The sequence below is a fragment of the Nomascus leucogenys genome, chromosome 22a (genome assembly GCF_006542625.1).
Source record: "Nomascus leucogenys isolate Asia chromosome 22a, Asia_NLE_v1, whole genome shotgun sequence".
Classification (NCBI taxonomy): Eukaryota; Metazoa; Chordata; class Mammalia; order Primates; family Hylobatidae; genus Nomascus; species Nomascus leucogenys.
The window spans coordinates 118,468,740-118,486,378 of NC_044402.1; the positions used below are offsets into that span (position 1 = coordinate 118,468,740).

The 17,639-nt window shown below is 53.2% G+C and overlaps 1 protein-coding gene across 4 annotated transcripts in view; it reads right to left on the reverse strand.

Moving 5' to 3' along the window:
• The window catches only part of TNS1 (tensin 1), a 179,031-nt gene that overhangs the window by 37,739 nt on the left and 123,653 nt on the right, over nt 1-17,639 (reverse strand). For all 4 annotated transcript variants that reach the window (XM_030802711.1, XM_030802710.1, XM_030802709.1 and 1 more), the window contains one exon: nt 9,909-11,489. In XM_030802711.1, coding sequence (XP_030658571.1) covers nt 9,909-11,489 — 1,581 coding nt within the window. The remainder of the gene's footprint in view (nt 1-9,908; nt 11,490-17,639) is intronic.

The window sequence follows — 17,639 nt, forward strand, 5'->3', positions numbered from 1 at the left end:
GCAGCAGGACTGGCATTTGCACATTAAATGCAGAAGGTACCGAGTGGTGCCCTGAGTCTCCGCTTTGGGCTCTTTATTAATCGGGGCAGCCCTGCTGCCATCTCCGCTAAGAAAATAGCGCGCAGGATGGGGACAGTAAACTAGACTCTGACCTCACTCTGCCACTTACAAACTGTTCCACTTAAAGCAAACAAGCCCCACACCTTGAAGAGCCCTTATTCGCTGAATAGAAAAATAGGAGTCCCATTAGACCCAGCCAGGGGCTGCCAGGAGCATCTATCCGGAGGAAAGACGGGTGTGGTTTTGGGAAGGGTGGGCAGCTTGCTGCAACCCTGCGGCAACCCCAGGCTCCCAGGCCTTAGCTCCCCGGAGCCCCCATCCCACTCAGGTCTCCTGGGCAGCTTGGACCAACACTGCCACTGGTTTCATTCCTGGCAAAAACATTAGAGAGAAACAGACACAGCCATTGATTTTCTAACAATAATTGTGACAGAAGAAGCCCATTTGGGAAACGCTCTTGGGGTTTGGAACTCAGTTCAGCCCCAAGGTTAAAAGAAATGCATTAGGGCTGGTCTCAGTTCCGGGCTCCTCTGCCCCCAGCAGCTTTTTCTGGCAGATCCCTTTGCATTTTCAAGGGGTGGCCAGTTTCCCTGCTTGGGGATCTGACGTTTGCCATTAAAAAATAGATCTGTTTGCATTTGAGGCACCGCATCTCCTGGACAAACAAAGAACATTCTGCCCAACCTTCCCAAAGCTTTCTCCACATTCAGGGGCCACAGATGCCTGCAGCAGCCTGGGGTGCAGGGGGCGCCTGACATCCGTAGAGAATGTGAGATCCTGGCATGAGGCAGTCAGCCATCTGAGGGTGAGCTGCACCTTCCCAATCCTCTCTCCATCACCACCAGAATGGCACATGGGAGCATGTTCTGACCAGAGGCAGGGAAATGGAGGGAATGACCTCCAAAGAGCTAAGGAGCTGCAGGGCAGCGCCTCCCTCTGCGGAAGGGGTAAGACCCTGCATTCCACTCCCACGGGGCCAGCCCCTCCCCCTGCAGAGCACCAATGGCCCCATGGCACCAATGGCCAGTCAGGGCCACTCACATTCTTTGAACACAGTGTCCCACTGTTGTCCCCCTTGGCAAGCCCAGATCTGCCTGGAGTGCCCGGAGAGACATGTTCCCTCTCTCTTGTCTTGCTCTATGGGAGGGGAGACTGGCATGGCAGAGGGGAGAGAAGAGAGCCCCATTGTTCCTTAGCCAAGCTGGGGTGTCTGGACACAAGCTGACAACCAGTGTCATGGAGAGAACACCCTCTCTCACGTCCCAGAGGCTGACTGATAACAAAAATAGGCCTGCTCTCCCCACCTCCCTCCCTCCCACCACCACCCTCCACCCCAGGACTTTCTCAGTCTTTGGCCCCATTCTCTCTCTCAGGGCCTCTGTCTCCTACACCCACCCAGGCAGAGGCAGGTGCCTTGCACAGACACACATGTGCATGCTTGCATGTACACACACACACACACACACACAGCCTAACAGAAATGGCAGCAGGACACTGGGATGATGGGGGTACATAGTGGGGCCACTGGGTCGCCCTCAGAACCTCTAGGGCCAGCCCCTACCCCAGCAGGAGGCCGTGTGGCCAGAGGAAGAAAGGAAGAGAAGCTCCCAGGAGGCTGAGAAGGCCGGGGTACCCTTATGACAACAAAGCATCTTTAGGACCCTAACACCCTATGTTCAAGAAGCCCTGGGTGTTCTCTAAGGGCTGCTTCATACACGGGCATCAGGCCTTCCCCACAGCCCTGCCAGGATGAGCAGTTACCCCAGCCCCAGGGTTGCACAAAGGCCCCCAGACCTGAGGAGCAGGGCACCAGAGCAGCCCCCTTCCCAGGGAGGCGTCACTCTGCTGCCAGGACAGTGCTGTGCTGGACAATAGCTCACTCCAAGGCTTCCCTAGCGTGAGCCAGACTGGAGGCAATTAATCCCCTTCATCTGACACACACACGCACACACACTCACACGCACACTCGCACACCCTGCAATTCTGGGAGCTGTAGCCCTGACACAGACCAATACATGTACTTTGGCAAAGCACTGCTGCCCACCACCCCTGGATCATGCGGACGAGTACCCTGGTGTCAGGCTTCATGATGTGCCTCCTCTGCACCCCCTAGACTGGCCACTGCCACCCTCACAGACCCAGCTCTTCTTTCCAGTCTTCCGGTTTCCAAAAGACTGGATTCCTCAGCTCCAGGTGGCAGGGCTGGGTGTCCGACAGCATGCCTGAGGCTCCGGAAGCGAGGGGATCCAGGAGGCCACCTGCTGGGCCAGGGCACCAGAAAGCTACACGGCGATCACACTAGCAGTCCTAGGGCAAGCCATGCCAGCTCCCCTTAAGGCAGGCCCACCATCCCAGAACCTGCCCCTACCCAGGCCCAGCTGAACACTGCACTCCCCACCACTGGGCTAAGAGAAGGGCAGAGGGAGAAGAGAGGAGGGAGGGGCAGTTGAAGGGAGCAGTCTGCTAGAGCCATCTCCTGATCGTCCCTGGACTGGGAGAAGGAGGGGCCATGGAGGCACCAGATACTGACATTGGGAATCAACAGTTCCCATTGCCCCTAGGCCTTTTCCTGGAGCTTCTCAGGGGCATGGTGTGGGGCAGGCCTGAGCACGGCATCTTCCCTGACCCAGCCTCCAGGGTCAGAGGAGCAGGGGAAGGAAGAGGTGATTCCCTGGCCAGGGCTCAACGCCTAAGGGCCTGCGTATCCCAGAGGCCAGGGGTAGATGTTAGTGGACAGCATCATTCTCATATGAACTACCGTGACCCCGATGAAGCATCCACAAGGTCCGGGGCATGTCAAACCCCCGTGCGACATACACAACAGGACAGGGCTATCATCTGTCCACTTCTCAGATTGGGAAACTGAGCTCTAAATAGTTCAGAAACTTGCCCAAGGTCACAGAGGTGGTCTCAGGCAGGGCCAGGACCCCAACCCAGGGCTTCTGACTCTTGGCCATGGGATCAGAGATTAGGAGTGGGACCAGAGGGGGTATTCTGTCCCCAAGGTGTGCCATGCTCAAAAGTGGACAGAGCAGCAAGGGCTGGGGCACCACTCTGTGTTGTGTCTGGTGGCCCCATGGAAAGCTCAGCCTGGATCCTGCCAAGACCTAGCCCTGCAGCCCAGGCAGTCTGGCCAGGGTGGCCAGAGCGCCCGACTGTCCAGAGCCCTCACTGAGCACCCTCATTGCAAAGGCCTGCATCTCCACAGGAGACCCTGAATGTCAGTCTAGTTATTCCAGACATTGTTCCCAGCAGGCAAGGCCAAGGCTAGCGTGAGGCCCATGTTCATGCAGAAGTGAGCTCTGGCTCATGCAGAGAGGAGGGAGAGAGGGCTGGAGAGAGGAGGGATGGAGGAGTAAGTGAGGAGACAGAAGAGAGGATAGTGAGAAATGGGGGAGGAGAAGGAGAAACAGATGGAAACCAGAGAACAACAGAAGAGGGAGAGGAAAAGACAGAGGAGAGAAGGAAGAAGGTGGGAAAGATTTGGAAGGAATAGCACATGAAGGAGGAGTGAAAAAGAGATAAACTGATGCACAAAAGTGGGCCAAAGAGCTGGAAAGGGAGAAGGGGGAAGGAGAGCCACCCACCAGAGAGGGAGGAAGGTCGGAGCCAGTGGAGAGGAGGGAGCTGGAAGCTGCCACTGTGTCCGATGCCCTGCAGCCTGGCGTTGTACGCTGCCCACCCCCCACCCCAGGGGAGCCAGCAGGGAGTGGGAGGCAGGCAGGAAGGGAGGATATGGGGCAAGGCAGGCACCCCACCAACAGCACAGGGAACAGATGGACATGGGAAACACAGAGAATGCAGGGGACGGGGCATTAAACAGGACAAAACAAAACAAAAACAAAGAGAAAATCAAGATTAGTTGGTGTTCTGACTCTGTTATCTGGGCACACACTGGAGGGAGGTGGGGAAGGTGTCAGACAGCAAGAGAGGGGGATCCAAGGTCCTGCTTCTCCAAAAGGCAGATGGACCTCCTGCTGGCCAGCACCACAGCGTTTCCCTGTCTTCTAACCCCAGGGTGAAAGCAGAGGTGCCAGCGTGGGACCAGGAGACTTCACGTGTCCCTCACCTGCTCCCATAGGCAGCAGGCCTGTCCCTGGGCCACCATCTTTTCCTGGGTCCTGCCTCTCCCTGGACCCTGGTAACGCACCCAGCCTGAGCCCAAGGGTCACCCTGTCTCACACCCTGGCTCCTTACCACAGCCATCTGAGTGATCCTCTTTCCTGGGGAACCCCTTGTGTTTTTCTGCTCTGGCCCCCAGCTTCTGGTCATCACCAGAAAAGTCCTTAAGATGAACCTTCTCAGATGCACTAGAAGGACCTGCTATGTTATCCTTTCCTTGCCCCTTGTTGACTTCTAACCCACCTTCACACGACAGGGTCCACATGAGTGGCCAATATTGCCCCTGCCCTGGCCCCCAGAGCTCAAGCTATGTTACCTTTCGTCTCCTTCACAAGCTGCTCCATGCCAGTTCCTATGCTGGTTCCCTCCTTCTGTCTGTAGCCTCAGAATGTGGGAGGCTCCAGGACTTCATCCTCGAGACCTCTCCTTACCTGTCCTCAACCCCTCGGTGACATTGCCCAGTGCTATGCTTAATCTGGCATGTATACATTGACAATTCCCACATCTCTAAGTTCCAGCCTCTTCTCCTTAAACTCCTGACTCATTTATCCAATCATTGCAGATGTTTCATGGTCATCTCAAACTTAATGTGTCCAAAAACCATGTTTCTAGTGTTCCCCTGAAACCTGCTCTTCGTAAATTGTTACCCATCTCAATAAAGAGCAACTCCATTCTTTAGTTGCTCAGGCCCCAAACCTAAGCGTTGTCTCTGACTTTTCTCTTTCTCTCTCATTCCATGTGTAATCTATCAGTAATCTTGATGGCTCTACCTCCAAAATATGTCTAAAATCCAAGCACTTCTCCCATTTCCATGGCCACTGCCCAGATCAATAGCAGCAGCCACCTAACTGCTCTCCCTCCTTCCATCCTGCCCACCCTGGTCAATTCAGAACAAGTCGGATGATGTCACTCTTGGGCCCAAATCCTTCCTAAGGCTTCTCATGCCACATGGAGTAAAAGCCACCACTCTTACAATCACCTCGAAGACCCTCTGCAAGCTGTCCCCATTCCCATTTCCTCTCTGAACTTGTGTCCTGCTATGGCTCCCTTGATCACTCTACTCCAGCCGTGCCAGGCACACTCCTGCCTCAGGGCCTCTGCACTTGTTGCTCCGTGGGGCTCATCTCTCACTGCCCAGCCCTGATCATCCCATGTAAAGTGCAGCCAACCACCCGCTACCTCTCACTGCTTTATCTCAATGGCACGTATCACATATCTGACATATCATATGTATATGTGCTTATTTGCTCAGTATCCATCTCTGTCGTAAGGGCAAGGATCTTTATTTGCCACCATTTTCACAAAGCCTAGACTGGCAAGTAGCACCCATTAGAAGTTCATGTCGAATGAATGATTGAATGAGCCTTGAACTCATTCCTATTTTCAGAACAAAATGTGAAAAAAAAAAAAGAGTTTTCAATTCAAGCTCCCAAAGCTTGACATCAATATTTCCCTCTATCTCTATCTATTCTTTATTCTAATTTCATGAAGAGGTATCTCACCTCCTGGTTGAGCCTAATTTACCTACGTGGGCTCCTAGGCCTATCCCCTCTTACCTCCTTAGAGACCTTATTCTATCAACTTCTTTCTTTCTCTTCTTCTTCTCATCCTTCCTCCCCCCATGTCCAACCTACTCCCCTCCTCTTCTGCATACAAACATTCTCATGTCTCTTATATTTACAAAAAAAGTTCCCAATCTCTCACTATCCTCTTTAGCTACCACTCTCTCCTCTCTTATCACAAAACCACTCAAAAGAGTACTTGGCTTGCTGTCTTCACTCCTTCTTCACTCATCCTCAATCCCCCACAGTCTGGTTTCTGTCACCAACATGCACTAAAAATATGCCTTTGATGTTTTACACAGGGCTGCCTAATTTGCAAGCCCAGTGGATTTTTCTCAGTCCTCCTCATGATCTCTTCAGGCTGACACTGCTAACCTCCTGCCCTTCCTCCTTGAAACCCTTTACCGTCTTGACTTCTATGATGACATGCTGTCCTGGTCTCTTGCCACCACCTGAACACTCACTCTCAGCCCCTCTACTTCCCTTGCAGCCTCTACCTCCCTTCATGGCCATTCCATCCTAAGTTCTTTTCTCTCCAAGCCCTCTGACATTGAGATCTTACATACACCCAAAGCTTTAACCATCACCTTTGTGAGAATGATTCCAAAACCTGTAGCTCTTCCCACTCTTTCACACTCAATTCCAAAGTTCAGTTGCCTTCCATATGTCTCTCCCTGGAGGCTCCACTGCCCCCTCAAACTCGACATGTCTAACACCAGGGCTTCATCTTCCACCCAACGTCCTCCTCCTGCCTTCCTGCTTGTTAACAGAACCATCATTCTATTTCTATTCATGGAGCTCAGAATCATTTTTGATAATCCCTCTCCCTCATCCGCTCCAGCCAATCAACACATAAGTGCATTGGTTCTACCCCCACAGTATCCATTGCATCATCTCTTCATTTGCATTCCTATGGTCAGCACCCTAATCCAGCCCCGCATCACTTAGGCTATCTAATAAGTTCCTAGCATCTCCTGGCTCAAAGTCTCTCCCATTTAGTGTCCTTCCTGCCCAGATCCACCAGACACATCATCCTGAACCTCAGCTCCGGTCATTCCCCTATGAAAGCACAGGAATGGCTTCCTACATTGCTGCCAGGTAAGATGCAAGCTCCTTAGTCTGTTATTTAAGACCATCCAGAGACAGACCCCAGGCTACCTATCCCGACTGTCACTCACAGACTATATGCTGTCAATCTACTTGCCATTCTCCAAACATTTGCTATGCTCTCCTGTCTTCACTGTGAACCCTCTCTGCCCAGTGATCCCGTTTACTTTCAAAGTCCTATCCATCTTCCAAGGCTCAGTTTAAAACCACACTTAACACTGCCTCCCCCATCTCGAGCTGATTGTGATCGCTTCACCTCTCTCCTGCAGAGCTTTCTCCTTACCTCTCTTATTACAAAAGACTATTTTAAAGTTCCAGTTCTTTTTTCCCCCTATTAAACTCTAGACTCCTTAAGGATAAGATCCATATCTGATTTCCAACATGTATTGAAATCTCCACCTCTGGAGACATCTGAGATCAGTCCAGTCACAGAATCAGGGACATAAGATAACTCAGTTGGACTCTCCAACTCTGACTCTTACTTCTTTTTCTTGTCTTATTGCACTGGCTAGGACATCCAATACAATGTTAGATGCAAGTGGTGATAACAGACATCCTTATTTTGTCCCTGGCTCTAATAGGAAAGCTTCCAGTGCTCCACAGGAAAGTGTGATGTATGCTATAAATTTCTGGCCCCTACCCTTTATCAAATTAGAAAACTGCCCCTACATTCTCCTCTATGACTTAAGCTGGAATAAGGCATAAGGGTGATTGGATCAAAGTGGAATAAACCAGGGACATGAGACTGAGGTATGGAGGACAGCCAATGGGGAAAAGGCAGACCTGGGGGAGGAAAGCCAGGAGAAACCAGATCAAGTTCATGGCCATGAAGAGGTTCTCCCACATATCTGAGCTTCCTAGGTTACTCATGTCAAAGTGTATGTTCCAGCTTCTTACAGCAGAGATGTAGAAAGAGCAGAAAGAAGTAGTGCTGAAATGTATCTTCCCTGGCTCCCAGACTGTTCCACACATTGATCTTGTCTGTCTGCCTTTATCTACACAGGCACTGCAGATACCCTGAAAGGCTACTAAGGAAGTTACTCATGCAGGACCTGCTGACATAAATTCTGTCGTGACAGGGCTTGAACCAAAGAGGCAACTTCATAGCCCTGGGAGCCAAATATAACTGTTCCCTCTATACATTTCATCCCTTCTCCTGGTCACTCCCAGTTGATGGAGGAAATGGTAACAGGGTTAGGGAATGGGAACATTGTGCCAACAGTATCCTTCCCTCTCTATGATTTCATGGCAGCCAAAGCCTGAGAGGCTACAGAATATGGAAGTTGACAGTCAAGCCCTTGAAAGCTGGTAGGAAAGAAAGGGCTAAAAGGCAGTCCACTACAAGATGGGCATCCTCCCAGGGCCATTAGGGTTATGGCCTCCTCTTGAGCAAGCTCCAGGAGAGCTACATGGAAGGGTTCTTGTAGGGGAGGAAATGTATTCTGCTCCCCCAGAGAGAAGGCTCCTGGATCCTGCCCCTCATTAGACTAGCATGTCACTAATCTTTAGGCCACCACTCCAACCTTGCAAAATATTGAGAGAGGAATTAAATTCCCAGGGAATTCAGAGAGCCCCATCCCTCTCCCCTCAATAAAACCAAGAAGAAAAGGATCTCTGCTGAAAAAGCCAGGGGGGTGTCTTTAACTCAGGGGCCCAGATGTGGGAGAAGGCAGAAGTCAAAGCCCATCTGGACCACCCACGGAACGTTTCATCTGAGGTTAAGAGCTGCCCATCCTGTGTTCCAATGCTCAGGTAAAAGGAATGGTTACTGCTAGGCCAGCTCTCTATGGGAGGTGAGGCTGATTGCCAATTTCCATGGTGCAAATACTCCTGCAGTGGCCAATTTCAAGCTATTATACCAATAGTGGAGCTGGGGACTCTGCTCTGCTCTGAAGTACAGGAGCAGGGAGCCTATGTCCCCACACCAGGTCCTGAGCCAGCTGGCCTGCCCCAAGCTGCTTCCCTAAACCCACGGTCCATCTCCAGGGAGGGTGTCTCCTTCCCTCCCTGCAGCTGGCATGGTGACTCAGCTTCCCCTAAATTTAGGAAAAGGGGTGGAGGACACAGCTGCCCAGGCTCCTCTCCTCCTCGCTGGGCTCCCACCACCCTGTCAGCTGAGGGGCTGGCACAAGGTCCACCCAAATCCACAGTCTCTGGTCCACCCCTGTCTGGGCTTCACCTCCAGAATAAAGTCACCCAACAGGTTTTCCTGCCAAGTTCAGCCACCCTTGTGGAATGAACATAGGCTTAGACCAGTGGGAAGGGAACGTCACAGCTGTCCCTCCCAACATGGCCCCAGACTTGCTGCCATTTCTTGCCTTTGTCTCCCCAAAAGCTCTTCTGAGTGTCCCACTTTCCTCTCTCCCAAAAGAGAAGCCCACTCTCTGATAGGAAAAGGAGCTTTGTCTCTCAGGGCCTGCTTCCCGTATGGGGCTGGTCCTCAGCAAAGACTAACAGGAAAACTGACTCGGAAGGGGAACCTTGGCCTCCCCGCCCCAGCAGATAGAGCCTAAGGACTTGAGGATACCCTCTCAGGCTCTTTCATGGCCTCTGGGAGCGGGGCCTAAGGGGGAATTTGAGTCTACAAAGGCCTCCCTCCAGCCTTCTCCACGTCTCCCCCAAGGAACTAAAGTCTGAGGACAGACAGCACGACAGGCAATTGCAGAGTCTCCTCTCTGTCTAGAAAGTCTGTACTCCAACCCCAAAGTCACCACCTCCTGGAAGCTTTCTCTGACTGCCCTAGATGGTAAGCTTTGCTTTCCCAGGCTCTGGGATCTTGGTCCCGCCTCTGTCACAGTACACATTACCGCTCACTAGACTGTAAACTCCTTGAGGGCAGGAATTGCTTGACATTGAACTTTGAAACTTGGTGTCTGGCTTGGTGCCTATCAGACAATGAATGCAGGAAGGGATAACTGGCTAGCATGTAGGCTCCTGAGAGCCTCCTCTCACCAGTGAAGGCAACATCTGCTTAGGGGTCATGGCTGGACCTGCACCTCCCCCCAGCAAGACCAAATAAGGAAGGGGTAGAAGGAGTCAAGACGGAATACCTCTTACCTGCTACCCTGTGGGCCACCAGCCCTTCCAAATTCAATGGCTCCTCCTCTGGAGTCCGGGAGGGGTCTGAAGTTGCTTCCTTTGGTGAGAGCAGAGGCTGAGCAGTGAGGCCAGGGAGAGAGGCTGGGGGTTGCTGAGGCCCTGGAGGGCTGTGGGTGGTCGGAAGGAAGGCAGGCAAGGAGGAAGAGGCTGGGCTCTTTGAATGGAAATCCTGGTTAGGCCCAGCCAAACATGGCTGATAGTCATAAGGTGAGTAAGACCTGCCAGGAGGGACAGACTCCAGAGAGGCCCGTGGGGCTGGCTCAGGGGTTCCCAATGAATGCCCAGTGGGGATGTAGCCAGATCTGGACTGGGTCAGTGGATGGGACTGACGGGAGGATCCAGAGAGGGGCTGGGAGGAGAGCGGAGAAGCCCCCGGCCAGGCCCCGGGGACACTCTGGGACTTGTGTAGTGGGGCAGCAGTGGAGGCTGGCTCCAGGTCCAGCATCAGCATGTTGAGTGTTTCGATGGACTGTTCAATCTCCTGCTGGGAGGCTGCCCGCGGGAACTCAGGGAGACTGGGGATGGGGGTCTCTGCCAATGGCTGAGGGCTGGGCCTGCTGGCTACAAGACTCTCCAAGTGGGCTCTTTCCTGCCGGCGTGGAGGTGGGCGAGGCTGCTGCTGCTGCTGCTGCTGCTGCTGCTGCCATGAATTCAGCCCCCTTTGCACAGCCTCCCGGCTGCTTCCCCCTCGGACTGGAGCTGGGGGCAGCTGGGGTTCGGTTTCCGAAAAGGATTGAGAGCGGAACATACCGCTGGGGTCATGGGCATAGTGGGCGGTGGTCACTGGCTGTGGCCAGGCTGGGTGGGGCCCCTCCCTCTGGTAGCCAGCTAAACCCTCCTGTGCAGAGTAGGAGGGCCGCATGGGGGCCGTGTGGCCAGCATGGGCAGGCCCTGCCCGGCTGGCAGACTCGTAGGGGTAGCCTCCTCCATTGACCATAGGCTCCATGGGGTAGGGCTTGTCCAGACCATTGGTCAGTGGGGACAGGGCCTCTGGGTAGCCCCCCTCACTGGTGTTGGTGACCCCGTCCAGAGAAGACAGTGTGCCCATGCTGCCCGCACTGTGACCATCCTGGTTTGGCAACTCATCATCCAGGATGTCTGTCTCCCGCTCAGATGCTAACGCCCCACCATTGACATGAACCTGGGCTGGGACAACATGGCGTCCAGAGGAGGGCACAGCCAAGCCTCCTGCTGGGCGGGACCTGAGGTGCTGGGTGTGGTACATGGCACCTTGCTTCTCTCGCTCTAAGCCAAAGCCACTCAGCAGGCGGTCCAGCTCCCGCTTCTCCTGGGGACTCAAGGCAGCAGTGGCACTGGAGGCCCCGGGGACAGGCTCATCAGTCTTGTCTGTCTTGGTGGAGGCTGTGGAGTTGCCCGAGTCACTGCTCACAGAAAGCGTGTGTTCCACGTGGTTGGGGGTGGCCGAGAGTGTAGGACGTGTGGCATTAACAGCCCCGGTGCTGCCATGCAGGGAGTCTTTCTTCTTCACCTTGGCATACAGGCTCCCATCTAGTGGCCCCTGTGTGTGTCCCACCACCTCTGCAAGGGACAGAGCCGGAGGGGAGACAACAGAGAGCAGACATTATTGGGAGGCAGGGGTATCATCCACTCTCCCAGAGAAAGAAGCTAAGAGCTCCCATGCCCTGCATCCTAAAACCTCCTCTCACCACCCTGAGGTGGGGAAAAGGGGAGATGACAGAAAGACCTCTACCCCAGGCTTTGGGGCAGAGCCTCACCAACACTCGGCTTCAGGGCCGGGCAGTGGACCCCAACACTGAGCAGGAAGTGCTGGGGGCAAATCGCTCCAGTCCCAAGCCTAACTCTGGCATTTCACCAGCTTCCTGACCGAGTTATGAATAACTCTCTGAGCCAGTCTCCTAGTCCATAAAATGGAGATAATAATAGAATCTGGTTGAACCATCTGAAATTGCCAATATTCATTAAACACACAGTGCTTCGAGTTTAAATGAGTTGACACATGACATGCCGAGACCAGTTCCTGGCACGTGATGGGAGGTCAACAGCTGGGAGCCCTAACCATCGCCATTATGAGTACCATTAATTCCTGAATGACCATTTCCAAAGCATCCGCAGTCCCCTCCGCCACCCCATCTCAGCAAGTCTCACCCCTGCTTCGATTTCTGGAGTTCCCACTCTGGATTAGAGGCAGAATGCCAGGAGAGTAGCCATTGCCTTGAATGCCCATAGAGGTGTCAGCATGGACGGCCAGTCACCCCTGAAGATAGCCTTTGCCCAGGGAAGCAGGGGGAGAACCCAGGAGGGCAGTAGGGTGCAGCAAAGGGCCTCACCATACCCAAGGTGGTAGTGGCAGGGAGGCTGAAGGCAGAGCTGGGACTCTCTAAGACAAGCTTGCCCTCAGCTAGATTTGTCTCCAGCTCAATGCAAAGGATGTGCTAGAACCATTCAGAGATACAATGTCATTCATGCTGCCTACTGCCACATTTCCAGAGCCTCCTCCCAGCTCCTCCCCAGCACTGCCCACTCCTGATGGACCCCTACCCCTCCACCAGCAAGCTCAGCCCATACCACTCAAGACTCCAGGAAAGGGACACGGGTCCAGGGAAGGTATGCCAGATAGGATCGCAGCAGGTCTGCAAAGACGAGCGTCCTGATCCCACTGCTCTGAGCCAACCCAGGGGCCCCTGAAGAATGGGCCAAGGTGGGGCTCAGCCAAGCCAACAGTTCCTGTGCCAGAGGGGACACACTTTTCCTGTGCTGAAGGATGGGGGGCATATAGGGTGCTAATGCAGGGGGTTCAGGGACTAGGGCAGGAGGGGAAGCATCTTAGGGATCGTGAACACAAAAACAAGATGTCTTCACAGGGGAGAGGGTCCTCTTGTCTGCAGACAGCTCTGAGGACCCCCCTGAGCAACACTTTCTCTGGAAGGAAAAAGTGAGTGCTGGGTGGCTCGGGGCCAAAGGGCTGACTCAGGAATGAAGAACTTCCCCGCCCAGAGGAACTCGGTGATTTCACACCCTGTACAGTCAGCAGCCCAGCCGCCAGCCCCGACAGACACACACACACACACACACACACACACACACACACACGCACCTCCCCTTACTCTAATCCAGGCTCTCCGTTAGCAAGGAAAAAAGCCCCCTCCCAAAGACTGCACCAGTTCCAGCCAGACACCAGCAGTCACACACCAAGCCAGACAAAAAGACAGTCAGAGATCACCCAAATGAGAAACACCCAGGCATGAGCACACACTAGGTGCCACACAATGCCAAGAACCAAAGTCAGACAGCACCGGCATGAACATGTACACACAAATACCAACAACAGTGACCACCGTGCAGTGAGCACAGCGCAAACGCCAACACTTCGCTGGGCACTCTACACGCGCATCCTCTCTAGCCATCATCTCTGAGCCAGACAGTATTACACCTATCACAGCAAGGGAGAAACTGAGCCTCTGAGACGGGAAACCGTTTATGTGCCAACAATGCTACCTGATAAAGCCAAGATTTAAAATCAGAGCTAATTTCCTTCAAAGAGTATGTAATTTTTATTATGCTACACCTCCCTCATATCACAAACACTCACACACACATACACACAAATTAGAATAAACACATAACAGGCAGGAATACCCCCAAATAAATACTTAAAGCCACAAATATTTCAGAAAATACAAATGTTCCTATCATGCCCAAGGATCAGCCCTTAGGCCAGAAGTGGCAGCCTCTAAAAATAAACACTCTGATAGAAGCCCATGGCCAAAAACAAGTGATCAGACGACCACAAAACAGGAACATCCCAATCAACACACACACACACAGACCACAGGCTAGCCATGTTACAACACGGAGAACTAGCACAAAGATGCCCCACCAGGCACTTGCATCCCCCTACACACACACAGACACACACACACACACACACACACACACACACACCCTGGGGACTGGATGCCCTCCTCATTTACTGACCTCTCCAGATCCACCTCTCTGCCCCCAGTTTTCCCCAAGGCTTTGGGACCTCAGCCAACACCAGCCCCAGACAACACAGGACCAGAGTATTGCAGCGGCCCAGGGCCCAGGGCTGGGGGCTGGTCTGAACTGAAAAGGAGTTTTGGCTAAAATACATTCTGAATCTCCACCAACCTGGCCCTGTGCCTAGACCCCTAAAGGCTGCTAAGATGCAGGACCAGGCACAGCTGCCTCTTCCAACCCCCTATTATCATCGTAAAGGGGTCCTCTCCCTGTAGGATGAGGGAGACTGACCTTCATGCCCACTCTCTCCAAGGAACTGAGCTCCTTGCTACACAAAAAGAAAAGACCTCAGCCGGGCGTGGTGACTCACGCCTGTAATCCCAGCACTCTGGGAGGCCGAGGCAGGCGGATCACCTGAGGTCAGGAGTTGAAGACCAGCCTGGCCAAAATGGTGAAACCCCACCTCTACTAAAAATACAAAAAGTTAGCCAGGTGTGGTGGCACGTGCCTGTAATCCCAGCTACTTGGGAGGCTGAGGCAGGAGAATCACTTGAACCTGGGAGGCGGAGGTTGCAGTGAGCCGAGATTGCACCATTGCACTCCAGCCTGGGTGACAGAACAAGACTCCGTCTCAAAAAAAAAAAGAAGAGACCCCAGCTGCCTGTTTCTAGAGGGGCGAAGCACTGAAGACAGGAGCCTCTCATGCACTCACATCTCTGGGGTGTTTCTCTTGAGGATGGGGCCCCTTGGACAAGTTGGCTGAAATCTGAAGAGCTGGCTTTCCTTCTCATTGTCCCTAGAAATCTGCAGGCCCCCTCCTGGGCCAGGGCACCCCCTCTGCCACCTACACTGTGAGGTGCCAGAATTTCCCTCCTGGGCCAGTGATCCCCTCCATCCTTTGCGCCCCCTCATCCCCCAAGTTCATGCTCATGTGGTCCGAGAAGTGGGGAGCTGCAAAGCAAAGGCCAGGGTGTCCAGTGGCTTCCCCACTTAGACAGGTTCCATAGTGAGAGCCACTGGGGGCAAATTCAAATCAGAAAGCACATAGGCCCCTGCAGCATCTCAGTCATGGTTAACAGAAAAGCTTTCAGCACAAGAGCTATGAAGGCATCCCCCAGGCAGGAGAGAGAATTGACTACCTGATACCTCAGCCCTTCCTTGCCCCTGTGGCCAAGCCCCAATCTGCATCGATTTTGAAAATGTCAATGTTAAACTTGTTCTGTCATGTAATCTATCCCCAAGTGGGTTCCCGTTTGCAGCAACAACGTCAGGAACAATCATAGCTAAGCCACTAAGGCATAGTAAGAAAATCGAACAGATGTAAATTGTTTAATTAACTCCTGTTTGCTAACTACAAATGGAAATGTCTCTTGGCCCCAGATTGCACCCTCCAGGCCACTCGGCACCTTTGCTGAGCTGTCCTCCTCTTCCTATCCAAGGGAGGTTTTGAGAATACCCAGGCTGGTCCCAGGCCTGTCCAGCCCCCATGTGGGCTCTGCTGAAACCCCAGCATAGCAGCAGGATCTGTGGAGCACGTGCTCCTCCTCCTCCCACCAGAGACAAGATAAAAGTCCCCCAGCCCCCACTTCGGCACACACACTCTCATCATTCCCTTCTCCCCGTCCACCACGGCCACATTAGAGCTTTTTACCGGGACCACAAGAAGCCGGAACACAATGTTGGTTTCAATCCGTCAAGGCAGGAAGGGCAAAAGAGAGACGGGGGCAGAGAGGACAGGAGTGAAATAAGGTAGAGGAGGATGAGAGAGGGACTTAAGGGAGGCTGGGGAGGTGGCTTTATGGCTCTTAATCTGAGGGGTCTCCAGAGCCATCTTCTTGAAGTCCCGGCAGCCGCAAAGGGAATGATCAGTTCAGGGGAATGCATCTCAGATGAGAGGAGGCTGGACATCCAGAACAATGGGGCATGGGCTAGAGGGAGGGGTCTGCATGTTTGAGGGCTGTAGGCATTGTCACGGGTGACAATGGAGTGGGATAAACTGAAGCAGAAACACAAGCTGCAGGTGGCCCCAAGTGGAGAGCCCCAGGCCCCAAGCCCAGCCAGCCTGGACATCTGCCCTTGTGGGCTGAAAGGTCCAGTGCCCTGCCCATTCCTCTTGGTGGCTGCAAAACCCAAAATCTCTCCATGGCCCCACTGTCTTTGTCTGAGGATGTCTCCCTGCTCTTCTCAGCAGCTGCAGAGAGTTCCAGACCCCACCCTTGACGCTGAGCTTGATTGCACCACAGGGCCTTTATTCCAGGGCAGCCATAATCCAGATGCGCGAGTCATGCTTTTGGAAAACTCTGAGGAAAATCCCCAGCTGACTAGGGTGTGCACCCACTCCCCGGGGCTCCCTCCCAGAAAAGGGTGCAGAGATGTGTGCGGCACTAGCCGTGCAGCTGAGGCTGGGATGCAGGAAAGTAAGGATGCAGCCATCTCACACACTTAAAAAAGAACGAAAGAAACAAACAGGGGATGTTAAAGTCACACGGTTTCAGGGCAGCTGTTTTCTAATTTTGATGTTCATAAGAACTTCCTCTGGAGATTGTTAAAAATCTAGATTTCAGGACCCTATCCCCAAAGACTTCCACTCAGAGGCCTGGGGTGGGACCAAGAATCTGCATTTTTGCTAGCTCTCCAGGGTCCTGGCACACACATGGCTAGAGGACATCTAGAGAAACCCGCTCCAGCTGATCAGCACTTTGGGCTCTGAGATCAAGGAACCCCACTTCTCTTCCTCATGAGAAGTAGGGAGGTTTTGCTTATTTAGATGTTAGGACAGACAGCCCAACCATGAAGAATAAAAGGTGCCAGCCATATTGACTGCAAGAAAGGAGTCACCTTCGTTGGCGATGACTCAGTGAGGACAGACCCTTCCTTGTCGGACCAGCAGGTAGGTTTTGGATAGTGAATGAGTTATTAAGGTTTTCAGGATGAGTCCCTTCATGATAAAAAGTCCTTTGGGTCCAAGTCCAGCAAATAACAATTCATTAAAATGCATTACCCAGAGCCATGATGACCACCCAACGTGGGGGAAAATCAGTGCCATGCCAATAGGAAGAAGCACCGTGCCTACCCCAGACATAGGCAGTTTGCAGGCAGACTGGGCAAAACTCCTTAAAAGGAGGAGTGGGGAATCCAAGGCCATGTGCATCTGAGAGGTAGGTGAGCTTTGATGAGAAGTGAAGCTTGGCCAAGAGCCTGCCCAGAGCGCAAGTTCTGGTTGCATTTTCCCTTATCCACATACTCTGCCCCAGCCATGGGAAGAGGCAGGAGAGGCTATGGCTGGGGCAGGCACCAGGGCAGGAGGGAGCACTGCGTCCAGGAAGGCCACAAGGGATGGCTCTGGAGAGGAGATAGGGAAGTGCGCCCTCCCACCCCACCTCGGCAGCCAGACACACCAGCACTCAGAAACATAGCTCCCATCTTAATGGCCATATCAGCTTGCATTGACCACTTACCCACTCAGAGCCCAGCCTCCAGGCCTGTCAGGTGAGGATTCGAGTGTGTGTGTGCAGCTTTGCTGAGTGATAGCACTCAGGAGCTAAGGCTCTTAAACTAGACCTGGCATATCCAAGCACTCTCTACTTTTCCTCTCTCCATCCCCTGCTTTACATTTCAACAGCTCTCATCAACCACAGGGTAAAGCCCAACCCCCATGCTGGAAATGTCAGACCTTTTCCCATCAGGCCTCTGCCTACCTTCTGAAGCCTCACTTCCTTGTCCTCCATA